Genomic DNA, 20,854 nt, shown 5'->3' with positions numbered 1-20,854 from the left:
TTATTTCTTCGTTTAAACGCGCAATTTTTTGTAGTCTGAGTATTTTTTAAATAAATAACTGCTTAAAAAAACCTAAAAAAAATATTTAAAAAATTTAAAAATTAAATTTTAATATTAAAAAAATATTTAAAAAATCTTTACTAATTTGAACCCTTTACAAACGAGAAGATACTCTTGGGCCTTCCCATTTGTAAAGAGAAAGGTCCCAGAAGGAAAAGAAGAGCGAAGAGAAGGGTCGGAGAAGGCCTTTTATAAATATGGAAAGCCGCGCGTTTTCAATTGTCGAATCTAATAAGAGAGAGTATATTGACACGGAGGATTGAAGCTGCGCCTTAAAGGATTAAGAGAGAAAGAGAGATGCGCTCAGATTATCATATTACGATCCTCGTCGGTGAAAGTTTGTTTTTCGTGGTTTGCATCTCGGCATAATAAAAGTTCAGGAATTTGGGAGGGATTGCAGCATCATAACACGCACAGTGCATTAGTGATGATAATAACAGCATTTACATGCAAAAGCGTAGTATATAAAATGAAACAAGTTTTTTTTTATTGAGGATCGAGTGAATTTAGACGGAGTTCCCAGGAACAAAGCCCACAACCTGCATTAAACATCGATGATAAAATTCCTTTCATGAATATATAGATATATTTCGGACAAAGTTTTAATCCTGAATAATAGGCTATGAGGAAAAAACTTTCAAAAAACCCCAAACATAAAAAAAATGAAACAAGCAAATAACCACATAAAATAATAATCATATACAAGGTAATACAATTAAAACTGGTCTCGTTAATTATAACTTCCGTGTTTTTCGCTGATAATTCATCTTGCGATTTTATTTTGATAACGACAGAAGCATTTGTATACTCCGATTAAAGAGAGGTGATAACGGCCGGGGGTTGCAGAATGAAACCGCCGCTACGAGTTTGCGAGATGCGACGCCGCTTGTTGCAACCCTGCGAGTCGCTTCTTCGAAGGGACGCGCTTCGGGTTTTCTGCAGCGACACGATCACGTCCACGCCCGAGTGTCCTCATGCGTCCTCATCGTCATCCCCCGGGATCGCGTCCTCGTCCATCAGACCGTACGACGAGGTGCCGGGACCGCGGCCGATACCGATCCTAGGCAACGCCTGGCGGCTGCTGCCGCTGATCGGCCAGTACCAGATCTCGGACGTCGGCAAGATCTCGCAGATGTTCTACGACGAGTACGGCAAAATCGTGCGGCTGAGCGGTCTGATGGGCCGCCCCGATCTGCTCTTCGTCTACGACGCCGACGAGATCGAGAAGGTGTACCGGCAAGAGGGTCCTACGCCCTTCCGGCCCTCCATGCCCTGCCTGGTGCATTATAAGAGTGTCGTGCGCAAGGACTTCTTCGGCGATTTACCCGGCGTCGTTGGCGTGTAGGTGAACAATAATTATCGGAATAATTTTGCCTTCGATTTATTAAAACATGGGCCATATATAGAAAAAAAAACGGAGAAATTTCTCATTAATCTAAAATCTAATTTCTCGATAAAAGTCACAGTAATACATATCTGAAAAATTTTTTTAGAAATAAATTTCATTTTATTCAGCAAAAATTATCTATTATATTCTATTCTTTCATGTATATAAATTGTAATAGATGATATAAACGTAATATTGCGCTGAAGACGGCTCAAAATAAGAGTTGAAACATGCGTTAATTTAATCATTTTATTTAATTTGTCTATTTAATAATATAATATATTTGCGTGCTAATTACCGCGCCTGGCTCTTTTATTATTCCTATTTGATTTATTCAAGAGATCCTCCATAGATTTTTATTTTATGTAAATATAAATTCGCTTTTGAATATAATAAATATATAATTTAAAAATAAATTATATATATAATTTACTATATCTCTCGTTAAATTACATATTTATTCAAAAGCTAGTTTGCAGAATTAGAAATGAACGAAGCTATCGGGAATTCGTTAAATAAATATGACATGGAGTGGACGTACGTAGAATCTCTCGAGTTTCGTGTGACCTTGTCCTCGACTTTTTATTGTGCCAATAATATCTCAATGAAACCGAGGCGAACGGTCTTTATTTGCTCCGTTAGTTTATTCTGAACTCATCGCACGCTAATTTGATTTCTCCCATTAGACATGGCGAGCCGTGGAAGGAATTTCGCACGCGCGTTCAGAAACCTGTTCTCCAGCCGAAGACTGTGCGAAAATACATAACACCGATCGAAGTGGTTACGGAGGATTTCATAAGGAGGTAAAAGAGAGTAGGAAATAAATGTAGCATATATATTGCTGATTATTGGCGATGTCTCTTAATGGGTTGTAGAATCGAGGATATTAAAGGAGACAACGACGAACTGCCCGGCGATTTCGATAACGAGATACATAAATGGGCTTTGGAATGTTAGTTCCTATATCTTATGTAAAGTATTGACCCACTTATCTTTTGTGTTAAGTATTGACAACGTTGATGGCATATTGCACGAAACGGTCTCTCTACGCTAATAATAGATTCTTCAAGTTGTATTTAAAATATCCCGCATAACTTGGGAGATTTAATATTTAAATTAAATATTTATTTTCAACTACTAATCCATTCGAAGGACGAATTTAGCACTGAAATATCCGTTCTTTCTCTTCTATTGACATTTTTTTAATACAATTGTTTTATATTCACAAAAACTTGTTAAGTAGAAACTGCGTAGTCTAAACTAAATCATTAATATTAACTAACTTTCTAAATAATTTTAAATTGTTGGAGATCTTATTTTAATGAAACGTTGAATAAAAAGAGTACAAATATACGATTATATAAAATATAATTTAGAAAGAAAGTTTTGTGGAATTAATTATAGCTCTATTATTTCGTAATAAAATTATTGTAATTGAACTTGAGATATATATTTTAGGAAATAATTGGAAAAGAACACTTTAGAATTAATATGTAAATCGGAATAAAATATTAAAATTGCTTTTTTTTCTCTTACGTATTGCATTTTCTATATTTCTAAATATGTATATATATATATAGCGAAGTATAACTTTTAATCACTTCTTATAATTGTTTCTTGCATCATGACAAGGGTATATATTTAACTATAAAACGTCTAACATTTAACAAGACCTCGTAACACTTTATGTATATATAAGAACCCAATTTATTTCACAGAGAGAGAAAGAGAGAGAAATCGGGCGAAAAAGAAATTATTTATGTATTAAAATTCTCACCGGGAAGAAAAATCGTTCCGAGTTTCTCGTTCCCGCTATTGGAACGTGCAATGACGATAACATTTGCTACGTACTATGAATTATGCATTTGTCGATCGGGCAGGTATTGGTCGTGTGGCGCTCGATGTCAGACTCGGGTGCTTAGGCGACACATTGTCGTCGGATTCCGAACCGCAGAAGATTATCGATGCGGCCAAATTCGCGCTGAGAAATGTCGCTTCGCTCGAACTTAAAGCCCCGTACTGGAGATACATCCCGACGCCCCTCTGGAGCCGTTACGTGCGCAATATGAATTATTTCATCGAGTAAGTTTAAAAGAGATAAGTAAGTTAGATGAAGAATTCTATAAAAGAAAAAAAGATATGTATAATATCTAGATGAGGAATATAAAATAAAAAGAAATTTAATGGTCCTTTGGATATTCCGTCTCTTTTGTTCAATTATTGTAATTTTCGTGAGATATGAGATTGGGAAACATATAAATTCTTTATTTGAGATTTAAAGACGTGAAAGTGAATTTTTTCTTCTTTCAGCATTTTGTTAGATCATTTAATTTAACGTGTATCTACGTGTTTGTAAGTAGAAAGTTGCGGAAAATCAGTGGAACGGAAAAAGCTCGATTTCAGATCGCCATTATCTGATTTCGTGATACATAAATGCTCGATGTTACATAAATCTTTTTCCAACTTAATTTAATTCGCAGCTAGCTCGGTGATGATTCATTCCTGAAACACAACGAGTGGTTCATGAAGCGTGACAACATATGTATGTTTCATTTTAGGATATGCATGAAGTACCTTGACGCCGCGATGGTCAGGCTTAAAAGTAAGAAAGCCGTGGACGAAAGCGACTTGTCGCTGATAGAGCGAATTTTAGCCAAAGAGACAGACCCTAAGATAGCCTGCATCTTCGCTCTTGATCTGATATTGGTCGGCATTGACACGGCAAGTCGCACAATATCGTAGATTACAGCTGCTGTAATCGTACGCTATATCTAAAATTGCTAGAAATTAAACGTGTAACAACATCGTAATTAAGAGTATACATGTACGATGTATATTGCAGATATCGATGGCGGTGTGTTCGATATTGTATCAATTAGCGACTAGACCGGAAGAGCAGGAAAAGATACATCAAGAGCTGTTGCATATACTGCCAGATCCATCCGTCTCTCTCACAACGAGCCATCTGGATCAGGCAATCTACATGAAAGCTTTCATCCGGGAAGTGTTTAGGTAATATTAAACGTCGTAAGATTAATAAACCTTGATAATAATTACTTATCAGACAGTTTATTTAATTTTTTACATATACTGATGGTAGCCTAATTTTGTAATTAAAAAGATCTTGTATGCGTTTCAGAGTATACTCCACTGTCATCGGAAACGGCAGAACGTTGCAGAACGACACCGTCATTTGCGGCTATAAAATTCCAAAAGGAGTACGTAGCATATTTTATTTTTACATCCCTCTACCGCTCAAGATATTCGTAAAAAATATCTTATTGTGTTTGACACACTTACAATTTTTTTCAATTAATATAATTTTAGGTTCAAGTCGTGTTCCCAACACTCGTCACCGGTAATATGGAGGAATACGTCGCGGACGCGAAGACGTTTAAGCCCGCGAGATGGCTCAAAGATTCTGATAACGAGATTCTGCATCCATTCGCGTCGCTGCCATACGGTTACGGAGCACGGATGTGCTTGGGCAGACGATTCGCGGATCTCGAGATGCAAGTACTCCTCGCGAAGGTATAGTATTTTACATATATTTCTATAAATAGGGAATGCCGCATGGTCCCATGCGGGAACGGCAAAGGACGTGTCCTCCAGCTTGAACAATCTCATTGCATTGCCGATATTTGATTTAATGTGTATATTTATCTTATCACTTTAATAATAAATTTTCTTAAACTAAATGTTTAGTTTTTAAGTCTGATTTTACTTGGGCTTATAAAAATTTGCGCTAACAATGTAAAACAGCAAATATTATTATAACGATATTATTTTCAGCTCCTGAGATCGTATAAACTGGAGTACCACCACGAGCCGCTAAAATATAAAGTCACATTCATGTACGCGCCCGATGGAGAACTTAAATTTAAAATAATAAAAAGATAGCATCCCGCAAATCGTGTAATATTGTAAAATAAATTTAAAGTAGCGTATTAAAACAAAATTTGCGAATTAATGCTGATAAAAAACAATTTAATTGCTAGATTGTAATATATCAATGTTCGATTGTATTACAAACATGAGTTTATTTCATAAGTATAAATTGTAGAAGTAACATTTATCATAAATGCGTTGTAATATTGTATTACATTAACGTACAACTTGTATAGCGCAATTATTTATTTGCATGTAAAGTTGCGTTAGAAACTAAATACAAGATTATGCAAAACTACGTCAATATAGAAGAAAACTTACAACAAATAGTATTTTTGACTACGTTCTTTTTCCTTTCCATTAGAAAGAAATAGATGTATTATCTCTCGATAAATCTCAGCTTCAACGGTCCTTTCGGCGTGTACATTGGATTAATGTAATACTCCAACTTTTCATGGTGATATTCTATTTTATAAAACTGAAGAATCTGAAACAGAGAAAAACGATTTTTAACGTAGAAAGTTTAAAAAACTTGCTATTACATTACAGTTTAACTTTTAACTCTTACATAACTATAATATATAAATTTATTGCGCATAACTTAAAGTTACATACTGTTAAAATGCAACGCTCTGTTCCAAGAGTTGCTGTACTATAAATACAATTGGGGACCGTATTTTTTGATATATAATATATCAGAGCAATTAATTATATTATTCTACATAGATTAAGAAAAGTAAAAGTAAAAGCCATTTCACAATACGTCGCAAATGCCCCGTCGCCAGTCGCAAAGGATGGCAATTGCTAGTTGAAAAGTGCTATTTCCGGTTACGATTGCCAGTTGCGGTTGCCAAAAGAAAGTTGGTTACTTTTAACTTTTTGGCAATCGCAACCAGAAATGTATATATTTGTATATATTTGTTACTTTGGAAACTATAAAGTATGGTCAAGCAATTTGTTGAAAGAAAAAAATCGAAATTTTCCAAAATTTAGAAATAATTTGCAAAGTGGCGCTACGTGATACCCGAAAATTTTGTAGATCTTCTAAACAGTTGTAAGATTTTACAAGAGACAAACACATATTCTTCGATCTCGTCAACACAGAGAAAGTTCTTCAATGCAATACGACAATAATAGGACGACAGTGTAACGCATTGTTAGCGTCAAAACTACGAGAATAGTAGAAAATTGCTATGACAAGTACATTGCAAAATTACGGCTGCAAGTCGCGCAATGCACGCTTATTCCTGCAACAGGATGTAATCGCAGAATTGCATTGTACCATAAGCGGCTCATTATGCTTACAACACATCGAAAACTCATCTTAACGTTACATAATTATTCTTGCCATAGTAGCGATAAATATAAATAAAATATAATGGTTATATAAAATATTTATGCCACAAACAAAAGATGTAACTTGTAAACGTTTTATGTAAGATTGACTTCAAATTCATCGGCAAGAATTTGTCGTTAAAATGAAAGTCGTTGAATTACCCTAAATGCTCGCAAAACACTTTACATTCTTGAATGCAATTATTCGAAGAAAATAAGTTGGTGGTCTGATCTCTAATCAGCGAGAGTGGAATAGGTATTAAAACTTTCCTCTTTCTAAATCGTGGACTTTAGCGCACTTCCGACAATTAGAAGTCGCCTCTCACCTTGCTAATGACGATAATTATTTCGAGCTCGGCAAATCGTCGTCCCAAGCACATTCGTCTGCCGTAACCGAAAGGAAGTGAGGCGAACGCGTGACGGACACCGTCGTCGCGCAACCATCGTTCGGGAAGGAACTCGTTACTTCGCGGAAAGTACTTCTCCAGATTGCTAATGACGTAGTGTTGAAATACCACGTGCACCTGAGAAACAATTCTCGGTCTTGATTACGATCTAGCTTTTTGTTATCCCCTAAATCCCCATAGACTGTTTAGCATTAACAAATTTAATTATAAATGATTGTACTTTTTAAGTTTGTTATAATTTTATTCTATTTTAGAATTTTAGTTATGTATAGTTAATATTGAAGTATAGATTGCCATTAAACATCAATTGCATTGTACTGATTTATGACTGTCAAATTTAAATTAGCTTTCCCTCTTACTCCTTTCGGTACACAATAGCCGCTGATTATAATATCCGAGGTTGTACTTCGCCCATTGCCTATGACAACTGGATACATTCTAAACGAGACAAAAACATAAATCGTGAAATACACGCTGATAATAATTATTGTCGAGAATACGAGTCATTCGTAAGCAACGTTAACTTTATTGCAAAACAATGGATTTGAATCACACGTTTTATCTACTTATCGGTTATCCACTCGATCTTAACGAACCTTAGAGTTTCCTTAATGCACGCCTTCAAGTATTTTAAATTGTCGGTGTTTGTCACCTCGAGAGGCGTGTCTCGTTGCGGGAGAACATTGCGGATTTCATCGTACGCCAAAGCCTGTTTCTCCGGATGTAGCGCTAACTGATAGAGCACCGAGGCTACCGCGGTCGAAGTCTACAAATAGCTTGACTCTATAACATTCATATATGAATCGTTTAATAGGACAATTTCAAATTACAAAATTTTTACCGTATCAACGCCAACCAGGAACAAATCTAGAGCGAGGATAGAGGCTACCTTCGTGTCACCCTCGCGAGCTAGAACTCTCTCCAAAAGAGACAGTTCTTTGTCCGAATCCACGTTGCTCTTGGCCCTCGACAGCGCGGCGGCCGTATATTTCGATATGGTACTAAAAACCAACGAAAACTTCCCATTCCATGTTTTGTAACCAAATTAAAAAAAAAAGACAGTTGTAAAGAGAATTAAATTGTAAAACAATGTGTTACTTGATTTTTATCGCCATTTAAGATTTTTGAAAAGGTAGACACCCTAATCAAGCGACACGGAATTTATCACATTGATGTGTGTCGACACATTTCGTAAAAATCAGTTGCTTACAAAAAAAAAAAAAAGAACGGAGTGAAAAGTTTTTGTTGGCTCATCCATCCTTTGTAAAACATATATAATATAAATATATATGTATATTGATATTGTATTATATTTAACTCTCGATAAATACTCAAGAAGCGTAATAACGATTTTCTTCAAACATATACAATAGTGAACGATAGAATTACGTTCCGATCGAGATTTTACCTCACAATGATATCCAAAGAATTTACATATTGTTTCCACGTGGGTGTATTGAAGAGTTTCCAAAAAGGTATCTTTAGTTCCAGCACAGGCACGTTTTTAAAGAACGTGATCAATGCGTCTATGAGCCTCTGCGTTTCTGCGTTCGCGTCATCGTCCAAGCAACCCAAGCGCACATCCAACGCGACCCGTGCAATAGCTGTCAACAATAAAATTACTTATTAAATTCATTTATCTACATTTATGCGAATTTATGCAAATTTATTTATTATTTGTTATGTTCTACAAATCTGTTTTCAATGCGTAAAAATTATTGGGCCTTTTGGAAGATTAACGATAATTTTTCTTTTTTATGAAAATGCAAAAATTTTCTTCTTTAAGAAAATGCAAAAATAATTTTTTTATTTATTTAATTGTAATCTTATCCCACAAACTTTCACTATCTTCCTTATACACAATTCGAAGATTTTATCACCTAAAACTTTCTATAAACTTTATTTCAGAGATAAATTCTCCAGATGCAGCATTAATCACGGAAAGAGCCCAAAGATTGACATTTGTTGATTCTTTTCCACTGTTTACATTCTATCCCCTTACTTACATTCTAAAGACCATTTGTGCATCTCATTGAGAAAGTTGGCAGGCACCTCGTACTTCCGATCCCGTATCTTTGCTATTCTACAAAATAAGAGGGAATAAGTCGCTTTATAATAGTTAAAGTAGGACGCGAAACGTATAGTTGAGTAGGCGGGCAAATGGCGAAAGCTAAATGAGAAGACTCGAAAAAGGTCAGGTATATCATTGTCTGCGCTAAAGACGGCGTTTACGAAGTAATAATAAAATTCGGCGAACCTGCGAAGGAGTGCCATGCTCGCTTCTTCGATCGCGCTGATATACATTCTCGCGATTCGCGGCTGCAGCATCACATGCTGCACCTTGCTCCGGAAATTATACCAACTCTCACCGTGGCTGCAACATAGAGAGAAGAGATGAATCAAGGTTGTATAAACGGCTGCTATTCTTCCACCTGTCAAATGAAGAACGATTCACCTTGAGAGCGTCGAGCATTAGAAACTTAACAATGCCTGCAAAACGAAAGTGTTTGGAAGGTAAACGAAACATTTTTGCCTTATTATAGATTAAGAACGCATTTCAGCTGTTATATTTAATAGATGCATGAAATTGCATTCAGTTGTATGTCAAAATAAATTATTTTATATAAAGCTACATGTTTTACAAAAAGATGAAAACGTAAAGTAAATTCATTTTTAAAATAAACAGAATTTTAAATTTATCTCTTGATAAACTGTGATATTTTATTAATTATAATACGTAATTTAATACGTATTTAATAAAATTTATTGCTAAAAATTTTTATTTTTTGCTACTCAAAAAATAAATCAGAATTCTGATGTTTTTCAGCATCTCATAAATTGGTATCTTTACATACATTAATATCTTTATGTGAAACCTGTTTCTAAATATTCCAACAATAGCGTAAAATCCAAAAAATTAGTGTATTTTTCATCTTTTAAAAAAATTCTATTTTTGCAAATATTTTAAATTGTGTATAAAAAAGCAAAAAAATCTTTATATAAAAAAAGTAATAGCAAGTCTTTAACATTCTTGTTTTTAACCGTTATTTGAAGAAACATTATTTGAAGAAACAAACTTATCTCGTTTAAAATTTTAATTATATACGCAAAATCATACATTATCTATTTTAATATATTTTTAAATGCCTTATCTTAATATTGCGGTAAAAATAATTCTGAGAGCGTAGATTTAAAATACGACTTACACGGCAATGACACCCGGATTATCCTGAAAGAAATCCTTTCGCAGTACATGCTTGTAGTAATCAAGCGACGGCATGGAAGGTCGATAGGGCATTTTTTCTTCCCGCCGGAAAATTCGTTCAATTTCATCTGCATCGTACACGAACACCATGTCGGGCCTACCTAAAAGGCCTTCTATCTTTACGATATTGCCATACTGGGCGTGCAGTCTTCTTGACAGCTTGTCTATCGTCTGTATATCGAAGTTTCCTGAAATGTAATTTTTTAATTATACAGAATGTCTCATTTTAAACAGTTCAGCCGAATATTTCGAAAACCAAACTCGGCAGACAAAAATATTTCAGATACTTAAAAGTTGTATTTTAAAAGCGATCGATCTTTATACGTTTTATTTCTTCATGTTATTTTCTATTTCGATAATCTTGATAAAACATTTATTATAAGCGAAAACTGCCATGTGTCAACTTGCAGACTTAATTAATAAATAAAGAGAAGATATATTCGTGAAACATTCGTTTTCAAAATTATGTAGCTGCTATATAAATAAATGTGTTTGATTGCGAAAAGTACACGTGTGACTCTTTTAATATTTGATGTATGTATATATGTGTATTACTGTGTGTATTCTTACAATTTTAAAGTAAAATGTTTTCCAGGTAAATACTCGTTACGCGAAGTCAACAATATTTACGATGCGGTTCGTTAGCAATTTCATCAACGCTACGCAAACAGACCGGTATTTACTCATCTTAATGCTTTGAATAAATTTGAAAAGGAAAACCATTAATTACAATATAAAATGATTTTATCGCTCTATTGAGTAGCTCTAAAAGAATAGTTCTAAAAGAAAGGTAAAGGAAACAATATTTGTTGGAGAATGCTCGTATTGTAGTGGATCGTGGTAGATAGTCTGGACTCAGTCAACGGAGGGTCGACAGACACACGAACAAGACGTGAACGACCGATAGAGTTTAAGAATCTTGATTTCGTATTGACAGAAGTTTACTGAGCGCTCGCTATTGTCAGATACTGACTGTAACGTTACATATTACATCCATCGGTATGACCTCACATACATACACCGAATTTACCTGTGTTAGTAGGTCAACAGACTAAATCTTTACCTTTGGGCATGTTTATGGATTCTAATGACTTAATTTGGTTCTAACACGCGTGTACAAAACAAATGTATGTGAGGTACCGAAGGAAGGCCGCGTGGAGGAAATGTCAGAGGAGCACACGTGCAGAATATTCTCGCATCACTGGATTTCGAAATAACAGAATAAATTATTTGTGAGTTTTGAGTTTATCGATGCGAGAATAAATAAACAGCATTCCGCAACAATATTCAAATCAAGATTTTAGATATTGATGAAATTCCCATTGTTTATTCCAAACATTCTTGAAATAATACTTTATTTAAATTGCTTATTCATTTTTATTCTTTAGATTTTCTATTAAAAAATGTAACGTATTCTTTTAATATATTAAATAAATTCTTTGAATTATGTAAAGAATTATATATAGAGAATTTAATATAATGAGTTCAAAGATGAGTAATAAAAAAGAAGTATAAATGTTAAGAAATTTTCATATATACAGATATTGAAATTAAAAAGGGACATTTTTGTATATGGCATTTCTCGTTAATAAATAATAAAATATCTTCAAATACATTCTCACTTCAAAGATTTGTGGCATCAACTCATTTCTAGAAAACACTTCAGGCAAATTATGTAATCAACAAAATATTAAATAAATAGATATATAATCAGGTACATTAATGAGATGTCTGGTGATGTTTGTACTTATAAAAATACTTCACAATATATATGAATCATCGATTCTTTTCGAATTCTCTTTGTTCTTCGAGTTATGGGAGAAAACCACTGTGCTACGTTCTCCTGAAACTGTCTCTCTCAACGAAGAAGATGAGAATTAAATTAAGGCAGGTGAACTGTATGTACAATTATGTAAACGAAAAAGTACGCTTTTGAAATACTACCGAAAAATTTGATTAGTGACCACAAACGATAATGTGTACACACGGTGAATCGAAGGTGCTAAAATTCTCCTCTCTTTTCCTCACCCTTCTTCCTCTTCTACTTTTATTAGTAGATTCTTTTCATAATTATCATCTTCACTTAGGACACATTGGCGCGCTTTCACTTCTCTATCTCCGCTCTGTTTTTCGACGGACCATTTTAGTTATCATAAAAACTGCCAAGCCGTAAATAACTTTAGCTCATTTCGATTTCTGTAGAAACTTACCGTAGACGGAATACATGCTAAAAGTTTTCAACAGCAACGGAGTTTATGACTCTGTAACAGTCGTGCCATAAACTCTGTTTCTAAGAAAAATAGATTTATTTCATAACTAAAATAAGAAGCAGCGTGAAATGTGTACTCGTTTTACTAAATCGATACAAAATAGAAATAATTATAACTATTAAATATGTCCACTTTTTATCTTATTTCAAATTTTTTCAAACAATCGGCCTTCAAACTCACAGAACACGCGAAACCTCAATATCGACATTACCTTCATCAATTATTTTTTTAAAATCCCGATATTTCGGTGAGACTTAGAATAAGCTCTTTCCTCTAAAAAGAAGAACAATTTTTTTTTAGCCTCACCGAAATATCGACACCGAAGACCGACCTGGTGAAGCGTCGAAACTCTGCACGCTGCGAGAGTTTGAAGCCCGACCGTTTGAAGTATGAACTCAAAAAGTGGACATTTTTTTACAATTACGATTAGTCAATTTAATAAAATATGCTGCTTTTTTTATTTTACCTATAACAAAAATTCGTTTTTCTCAGGAGAGACAGAATTTATGGCACGACCATGTTACTGTCCGCTTCCGAAAAATTGCTTTGTACCTATGTAAGGTAGAAATCGCCAAGTGTTGCCTAGCAAGGGAATTGGCTTAGGTCCTGGGATCTCCGAGTACGGGCGATGTCGCAACAAACCCTGTCCCTCGATAGCTAGCGTGTCCAATGCTCTGTCGCTTTTCTTGTCGATTCTGACGAATCGACGCAACAGCCGCCTCGCGTGTTGTCTCAACGTGGTCATTTGTGGCCTGTGGAATAAAAAATAGTTATAAAATAGCCACTTATCTAGGCTAATAATGTTTATCGAGCGGAACCGTAATTATCGTAGCATGTACGTTAAGAAAGTCAATACGAGTTAAGTACAGAGTTCAAGGAAGATATCTGAAAAGTAAAATTAAGTAAAATTAATTTCTTCCTTCCAATATTACGCTGCGGCTAACAGTAAAATCAATATTTATTTATATATTTATAGCGTGCATAAAAATTACTTAAATTTTCATTTATATATCTCTGAAAATCTTACAAATATTATTCTTAACAAGAATATATTTTCCACTTTATATTTTCATTAAATAGAATATTATCATATCTTTTATTATATTTTTTAAACTTTACTTTTTATTTTTTTTACATTTTGTTTTAAACAGTTAATAATTACGTGCAATATAGATTTTATTCAAGAAAACTGGCTGTATCGATTTAAAAGCATTCTTCACATGCTCGTTTAGACCTCAGATATTTTGCACGCAAATTTTGCGCCGCAAACCAGGCAACCGGTTCTGCATAGCGAGTGCAATCAGCAATACATGACATAATAAACGAAGTGTAATGCAACATTCTTACGCGGAAAGGTAACAGGTGTATCCCTTGTTATTGGACGCATCTGAGCGTAAAACACTAATTTCGAACATTTTCGCAAAAGTGGGCGGATTTCAATTGAATCAAGCCTAGTCTATAACTCAGGCAGAAAGTGACAGTTTATGTTTCTGAATTCATTTCATGAATATTTTATACTTTCTAGAGCCGCATGCATTACAAATTTATTACATAAATGTTTTATACTTTCTAAATAAGCTGCATAAATCTTTCGTTTATATTAATTTTAGTATCTCTTAAGTAGTTGGATTTGGGCAGTTATATAATGTCTGTAATCGTATCGATGAATCTTTTAAGAAATCAAAAGATATACGGTCTTATTGAAGATATTTATTAATCAATATCGAAAATTATTATTAATGGAGCTCTTATATCAATTTTTTAAGTCATCTCTCTTAATATCATCATCTCTTCCGAAATAAGTAATAAAATATTTTTAAAAACCCCAAAATTTCATAGTTGTATTAAAAACCCGAAAACAAATAATAAATCATATTTACAAATAAAAAATTTAATAGTTGTATTACAAAGCCAAAAATATTTTAAATACGTATTAAAATGGAAAAACAAAAAGGAAACATAGATTTATGTTAAAAATCTCACATTTTAATAATAATTGACATATGACATTTATTAATTTCACGCAATTCCAACGATACATCGTACAAAAATAAAAGCGATTTTAAAAGGCAGTTTAATTTTTTAAACGTATCTGAAATGGCAATAAAATACAGATATTTATGTGAAATAGTGTCAAGATATTTATCTCTTAAAAAAAAAACGTGAAATTATGTAACTATAAACTGAATATATTTATTGAAATAGAATGCTGAAATAAAAAAGATATTACGAAGATATTACGAGTAATATGACAGTTTCAAGAGAAATCGCAAAGTTGGTAAACCATCAACTGTGAAATTCGCAATTCCTACTTACGATGCATTCGCTACACCGTAGATTGTCGTAACTTTCCCATAGATCGTCGCAGTTGCAATTTAGGCGGGCGGTTAATGATGCATGTCACGAAAACGCATTCGCGGCGGTGTATTATCAAAGGCGCAATCAGAATAAAAAAAAATCTGCTGTTTTAATTGCACACTCTACGTATAATTCAATTGTACTTATTTTAAGAAAAATCCTTCAAGTGGAAGTTTCATAATTTTCGAAGAGAAAAATATAACGTTGAATTAAATATAATGCACATAAATCAAATTTTTTACATCACGTGTATTTATATCGTGAAATATGAGCATTATTAATATTTTCTAGAGAGTGGTACTATGTTATTTTTCTATGATACGATTCCTCTAATCATTCTGCATGTAAATGATATAAAACTATCAAAACATCAACAGCTTATGAAATATTTTATTCTTTAACACATGTTTATATAAAATATAGAATTTTTACGTAAAATATAAAATATAATATTTAAAATTAAAATTAAATATTTAATATTTAATATTTATATATTAAATAGAATTAAATATTTAATTTTATGTCATAATATTTAATTCTTGATGACTTTCCTTTTATGCACGATATAGTAAGATAAGGTAGTGAATGTAAAAAAATATATAATTGCATTTAAAAAAGTATGTAACAGCACATCGTAAATTGCACCTTTTTTTTAAATACCATATATATTTCATGCATTACCTATATTTTATAACAATGTAATATTTTAATTTTATAAATTAAAAGTAGACTCTCACATAAATAATCAAGTAGTGGAAAAACTTTAATTTTATGACAGACACATACGCATACACACGTATCAAATATTATATTTCTTTAGAAAAATGTAAAGAAAAACTTACGTTTGTAAAACTTTTATTAAATAAGATGATATTTTAAAGTAATAAATATTCTACTAAAATAATATTTCTATTAAAATCAATTATAAATTATAGAAAATTAATTTAAAAAAGACTAAAACTGTTAAATGTAAGTTCTTTTAGAAATTTGTCACAATAGAAGGATATATAATATAAAAAATCTGTTTTAATTACATAACTGAGTCAAAAATTGAATTTTTATCCAATTCTTTTCAATATTTTAAATTTTTTATCCTTTTCTATTAAAAAATTTTTTTTTCTTACGATATTATTACAATTTTTACTTTTCCTAAGCAAAAGAGCCTTTTATCATTAAGATTAAGATTAAATAATCACAAAAATCATTAAGCAAGTCTCGATTTTGCGTTTGCGAATTTGCTGGATTAAATACGTGACCGCATATAACCAACCTACATACAATTATACGTTCATCCATTATAAACAGTTTGTAGAGTTTGTAAAGATCTTACCTCTTTCACGACACGTTGTATACACGAAAAAAACTACGATCTGACTGAGACCGTCTTTGCCATGCATCGCGCTGAAGTATTTGATATCGAAAGATGTTTGACAGAAAACCGCTCGTAAGTGGGAGAGCGAATACAAGAAGGGGTAATATTGTGGTAACAGACAGGTATCTGCGAATACAACTGCAAATACACTTGAAAAAAAGGAAGACATAAAATACATGTAAATCTCATAATTATTCCATTTCAATAAGATGATGTAATGTGGGTCAAGATAATAGGAATTGGTAAGTTAATGATTAATTAATAGTAAAGGGAAAATTTCTAATCATTCTTTTAACTTGTATATTACAGAAACGACAATACATACAATAATACGAATATATGTTAAATAATCATATATTCGTATCATTCTTAAATATTATTAAATTTATTTCATTTTACTGCATATTAAGATCCACTCGAGGATTCGTACCATTTCGATTTTTTCAAATTAATTCCTTTCAACTTATTTCTATAATTATTTAGAATCTTATTGAAGTTTGCATCATCTGGATCATATTTCTTTGTTTGTTTTACCTAGAAAAAAAATGACATTAGAAATGTGTTATAAAGAAAAAGAAATGAAGAAACAAATTAACAAGTTCGATATAATTAAAGTTTGAAAAATTAAAATTAAATATAAGATACGACGATGAAATACATAAGAAATTTATATATATCTTACTGGCATATTGTCTTGTCTATTCTTCGCCTTCTCTTTCTTCACAATGTCCAATTGCTTAATCGTTTTACTCATTTTCTTCTGCTTCTTCACAGCCCGCGTATGTAATTCGGCTTGTGACTTGAGATTGAAATTCGATCTTAATTTATCCTGGCCTAATTTACCGGTCGTGCCCGCATACGGTTTATCATCTGGATCATTTAATTTTCTGACTTTAACTCGTTTAGCTGAAACTTCCTTCTTGGTGTCTTCGTTCTTCCTCTTATTTTTATTTCCAGGCCACAAGGGATTGTTCTCGCGACTTTTCTGAACTCTTCTCTCCTTCGCGTTTACCAAGATACGATTTTCTATCGAGAATCCGACTATAGGTCTCTATATCAAATTTAAAAACTCATATATATAAAAAGTTAAAAATAATTAATAATCAAAATAAATTTATAGTCTTACTCTGCTTTTGGAGAATATATTTGGATTGTTGTTTATACTTCTCAAAGCTTTAAGCGCGTCTTCATGAGTGGTAAACGTAACAAAACCATACTCCTTCGACTTTCCTTTCCCAGTCGCGTCAACATTTTTCAAATCACGCATAACTCGCGCCTAAAAATTTTAAATAAAATTAACGCCTATATAATTTCATGTACAATTAGAGAAGTGACACTTTTATTATTTTGAATAAAATTACCTCTTTAATTATAGCTTTAGAACCGCTGTGATTTTTAAACAACTGTCTAAGTTTTGCATCATCAAAATTGGGAGATAAGTTATGAACAGCTAGCCGCACCCGCGATACGAACATATTTAAGTTACGCAACATCTGTGATTTCCATTTCTCTAATTTCAAACGTTTTTCCATATCGGATACTGATACTTCCGCCGCAGCTGGACTTTTGGCCAGCACAACTGCGAATCAACAACGGCGATGTTAAAATTGCCATACGTAACATAATAATATTTTGCAGTCAGATCATTACCTCCTTCCTTAATGAGATACAAATTCCTAGAGTCTTTAAACCTTTTTTCCTTTAAATTCTTTTTATCTTCAACTTCTTTTCTGTGTAATGCTCTGTGGGTATCGATTATTTGACCACGCAAACGTAACTCAGTGCCAGCTGACAAACATTTTTCGGCATCTTCAACATGCTACAATAAAAAATTTCCCATATAATCATCATATTGACAAACAAGACTAAGCCGTAAAAGGATTTAGAATATCCAAAGATAAATTAGCAACTCTTACCTGAAATTTAACAAATGCGGTGCCTCTAGAATACTCGGTCAGAGGATCAATGCACACGAGAGCATAATAGACAGGTCCAAATTGCTCCATGCACTTTTTAAGTTCCTCATTTTTAACAGAGAACGGTACATTCTTTAGAAAAACTGTTTTTCCTTCACTAACATCATTAGACACTCGATTTGGACGTTTCGCAGATTCGGAACGAGTCTCTTCCTCGTCACTATCTTCTTCCTTCTTAATAATCGATTTATCATCGACGTCATCATCATCATTACTGTCATCACTTTCATCTCCATTGTCAGTATCCTCTGCTTCATGCATTTTTTCCTCTTCATCGGTTTCGTCCTCGACTTTTATACTGTCCGTAAGTATTAAAACTTCTCTGGAATTAAATTATAAAAGTATTTAAAAAAAGAAAACAAAATTGATACAAATATTTTGAGAGATATATATTAGATAATATCCATTTACATTCTAACACAATTAAAACTTTTAGATACCTATCAGATTCAGCATCCGAGTCATTAACTTCATTCTCACTGCTGCGAGATGCTTTTATTTCTGTAGCATCATGTACTTCATCGTCGTCAACAGGCTCAGTTTTAATTTCTGGTTTCACGTCTTCACTGTTTTCAGAAAATTTCGTTTTAGGAACAGCCCAGTCGACTATCATAGGCCTGTTTGAAAGAAGTTGCATATTTCCATGATGTATAGCCTTTGCAGCATTTTGTACAATGTTGTATTGTAAGAACGCAACTCCAGTCTGTTTACCATCGGATTTAGTTAAAATCTTTATCTCTTCTATTTCACCATATTGAGAAAAATGTTCCCTCAAATCATCTTCCGTAACCTATAAAGAAATTAAAGAAAATTGCCAAATAAAACTAAAACTATTAAAAAAGAAACGTCTTTCATAATGCATAACAAATACCTGGAAAGCTAAATTTCTTATCACAATCCTAGCTCGTTTTTTCTGTTTTTTCATCTTGTTCAACTTTCGTCTCTTTTGCTTCTTCAAATTATCCTTCTCTTTTGCAATCTTTTTCCTAGCATGACTACTGTCATTGTCTTCTTTCTGAGCATTACTACTGTCATCTTCTTTCTGAGCATTATTACTGTCATCGTCTTCTTTCTGAGCATTATTACTGTCATCGTATTCTTTCTGAGCATCCTGAGAAGAATGCCTTTCGTCATTATCAGTTTCCTGATTCCCAGCAAGATTTTTCTCAAGTTTCTCACAGAATTTGGACTTTGATATAGCCCAGTCACTGCTTATATTCCTTCCTGGAACGAGCACCGCATTGTTATGTCACAAAATCACATTTTTTAAAACAACCAAAATCTGACTATAAATACCAAGAAATTCCTTTTTATTGGTGTTGAATATCGCTTTTGAAGCATCTTCGACACGTTTAAACCATATGAAACCACATCCTACTGGGTTTCCATCTGGACGCTTCAGAAGGTTTATTTCTCTGATTTCACCAAATGGCTCATAAAATCTTCTCACATCTTCTTCCGTCGCCTGAGAAAATATAATTATTATATAATGAATTAATCCAGATGCAAAAGAATAAAATGTATTAGCAGGTATATGTAGATACTATTCTTCCTAATAAAATTAAAATATGTTACTTCTATTTTATATTGGATGAGATATTCAGATGTACACACCTTAAAAGGTAAATTCCTCACAATTATTCGAGAATTCTGACCGCATGCGTCTGCGGGATCAGTTACTTTTGTTTCATAATTTTTCGCCCTTCTCAATTTAGCCTTCCTTCGATACATCCAAGACAATTTCTTCTGCCCTTTGTCATTTCTTTGACCTAAGCGATGCAAACGCTAATTACGTAAATTGAACCAAATCATTGCCTTTATATCAAGCTATTAGAATTCTTACCGTAATGTGGTTTACCCATTTTTACACAAATCAATCACAGGTTTCGTAGTAAGATATGTGTTGCAATTTCGAGTAAAATAATGTCAAACTCGATTAAGTACGAGGCGCGATCATAAAGCTTATAACAATGCGTCTCATCAAATGGCGAGGTTGAAGTGATCAAATTATATAGCACATTTATTTTTATATATTATACTATATAATTTTTTATTTAACTACTCTTCTTATCTTTTTAATAAAGTCTGGGACGCTAATCTGTAGAGAGTTATATGGCACATTTACATCGAGACTCAAACTTTCTTTTTCAATTATTATATTATCCTGCCCCTGCCTGCCATCGCAATAAAGTTGTATAAATGATTCTGAGAGTTTTTATTTCCTCCTTTCTTAACCAGATCCACACTCTGGTCTAAAAAATATCCAAATTGTTTACGTTACAGGTTAGGATTGTGCATGACCGCGTGCTCGTGTGCCTCTGCTCAGCTCGAGAATGGTCGACCAGGTCGACAATCGATATTCGATACTGGAAATCTCGGTTATGTTATCGATATCGTGCGCAATATTCCTTTTGCGATAATCCAACAATTAAAAACGTTTTTTTACAAAAAGCAACGAGCGAAATCGCTCTCGAAAGAGAAAAACAGAATAGAACGATCGTCGTTCTTCAATCGCGTCAACATTTCGAGGGGGAAG

General features: G+C 33.1%; 3 protein-coding genes across 3 annotated transcripts; 1 reads left to right on the top strand and 2 right to left on the bottom strand.

Annotated features, from left to right (window-relative positions):
- The first annotated feature begins 889 nt into the window (after window positions 1-889).
- Cyp301a1 (Probable cytochrome P450 301a1, mitochondrial) lies at window positions 890-5,667 on the top strand. The gene is made up of 9 exons (XM_071703618.1): window positions 890-1,401; window positions 2,134-2,250; window positions 2,323-2,399; window positions 3,328-3,529; window positions 4,006-4,168; window positions 4,290-4,459; window positions 4,587-4,665; window positions 4,775-4,978; window positions 5,240-5,667. Exons 1-9 carry the CDS (start codon window positions 908-910, stop codon window positions 5,345-5,347), a joined length of 1,614 nt encoding a protein of 537 aa, XP_071559719.1. The 5' UTR covers window positions 890-907; the 3' UTR covers window positions 5,348-5,667.
- Window positions 5,468-16,498, bottom strand: LOC139771103 (probable cytochrome P450 49a1). Its single transcript, XM_071703612.1, has 11 exons — window positions 16,301-16,498; window positions 13,165-13,364; window positions 10,284-10,530; window positions 9,335-9,451; window positions 9,084-9,160; window positions 8,486-8,681; window positions 7,919-8,078; window positions 7,674-7,843; window positions 7,437-7,515; window positions 6,997-7,194; window positions 5,468-5,822 (listed from the first exon to the last, which is right to left on the bottom strand). The coding sequence occupies exons 2-11, from the start codon at window positions 13,355-13,357 to the stop codon at window positions 5,715-5,717; spliced, it is 1,545 nt and encodes a 514-aa protein (XP_071559713.1). The 5' UTR covers window positions 13,358-13,364; window positions 16,301-16,498; the 3' UTR covers window positions 5,468-5,714.
- A 130-nt stretch (window positions 16,499-16,628) lies between these two features.
- On the bottom strand, window positions 16,629-20,660 carry LOC139771102 (RNA-binding protein 28). The gene is made up of 11 exons (XM_071703611.1): window positions 20,162-20,660; window positions 19,933-20,087; window positions 19,615-19,783; window positions 19,190-19,542; window positions 18,759-19,108; window positions 18,259-18,640; window positions 17,993-18,161; window positions 17,704-17,921; window positions 17,469-17,618; window positions 17,025-17,393; window positions 16,629-16,876 (listed from the first exon to the last, which is right to left on the bottom strand). The coding sequence occupies exons 1-11, from the start codon at window positions 20,178-20,180 to the stop codon at window positions 16,748-16,750; spliced, it is 2,463 nt and encodes an 820-aa protein (XP_071559712.1). The 5' UTR covers window positions 20,181-20,660; the 3' UTR covers window positions 16,629-16,747.
- Between the last annotated feature and the right edge of the window lie 194 nt (window positions 20,661-20,854).

The sequence above is a fragment of the Temnothorax nylanderi genome, unplaced genomic scaffold (assembly GCF_030848795.1).
Source record: "Temnothorax nylanderi isolate EJ_2023f unplaced genomic scaffold, tnyl_v1.0 TNYL_tig0035_pilon, whole genome shotgun sequence".
In the NCBI taxonomy this organism is placed as follows: domain Eukaryota; kingdom Metazoa; phylum Arthropoda; class Insecta; order Hymenoptera; family Formicidae; genus Temnothorax; species Temnothorax nylanderi.
Note: the sequence above shows the minus strand (reverse complement) of the source record. Positions and strands in the feature narration are given on the sequence as shown.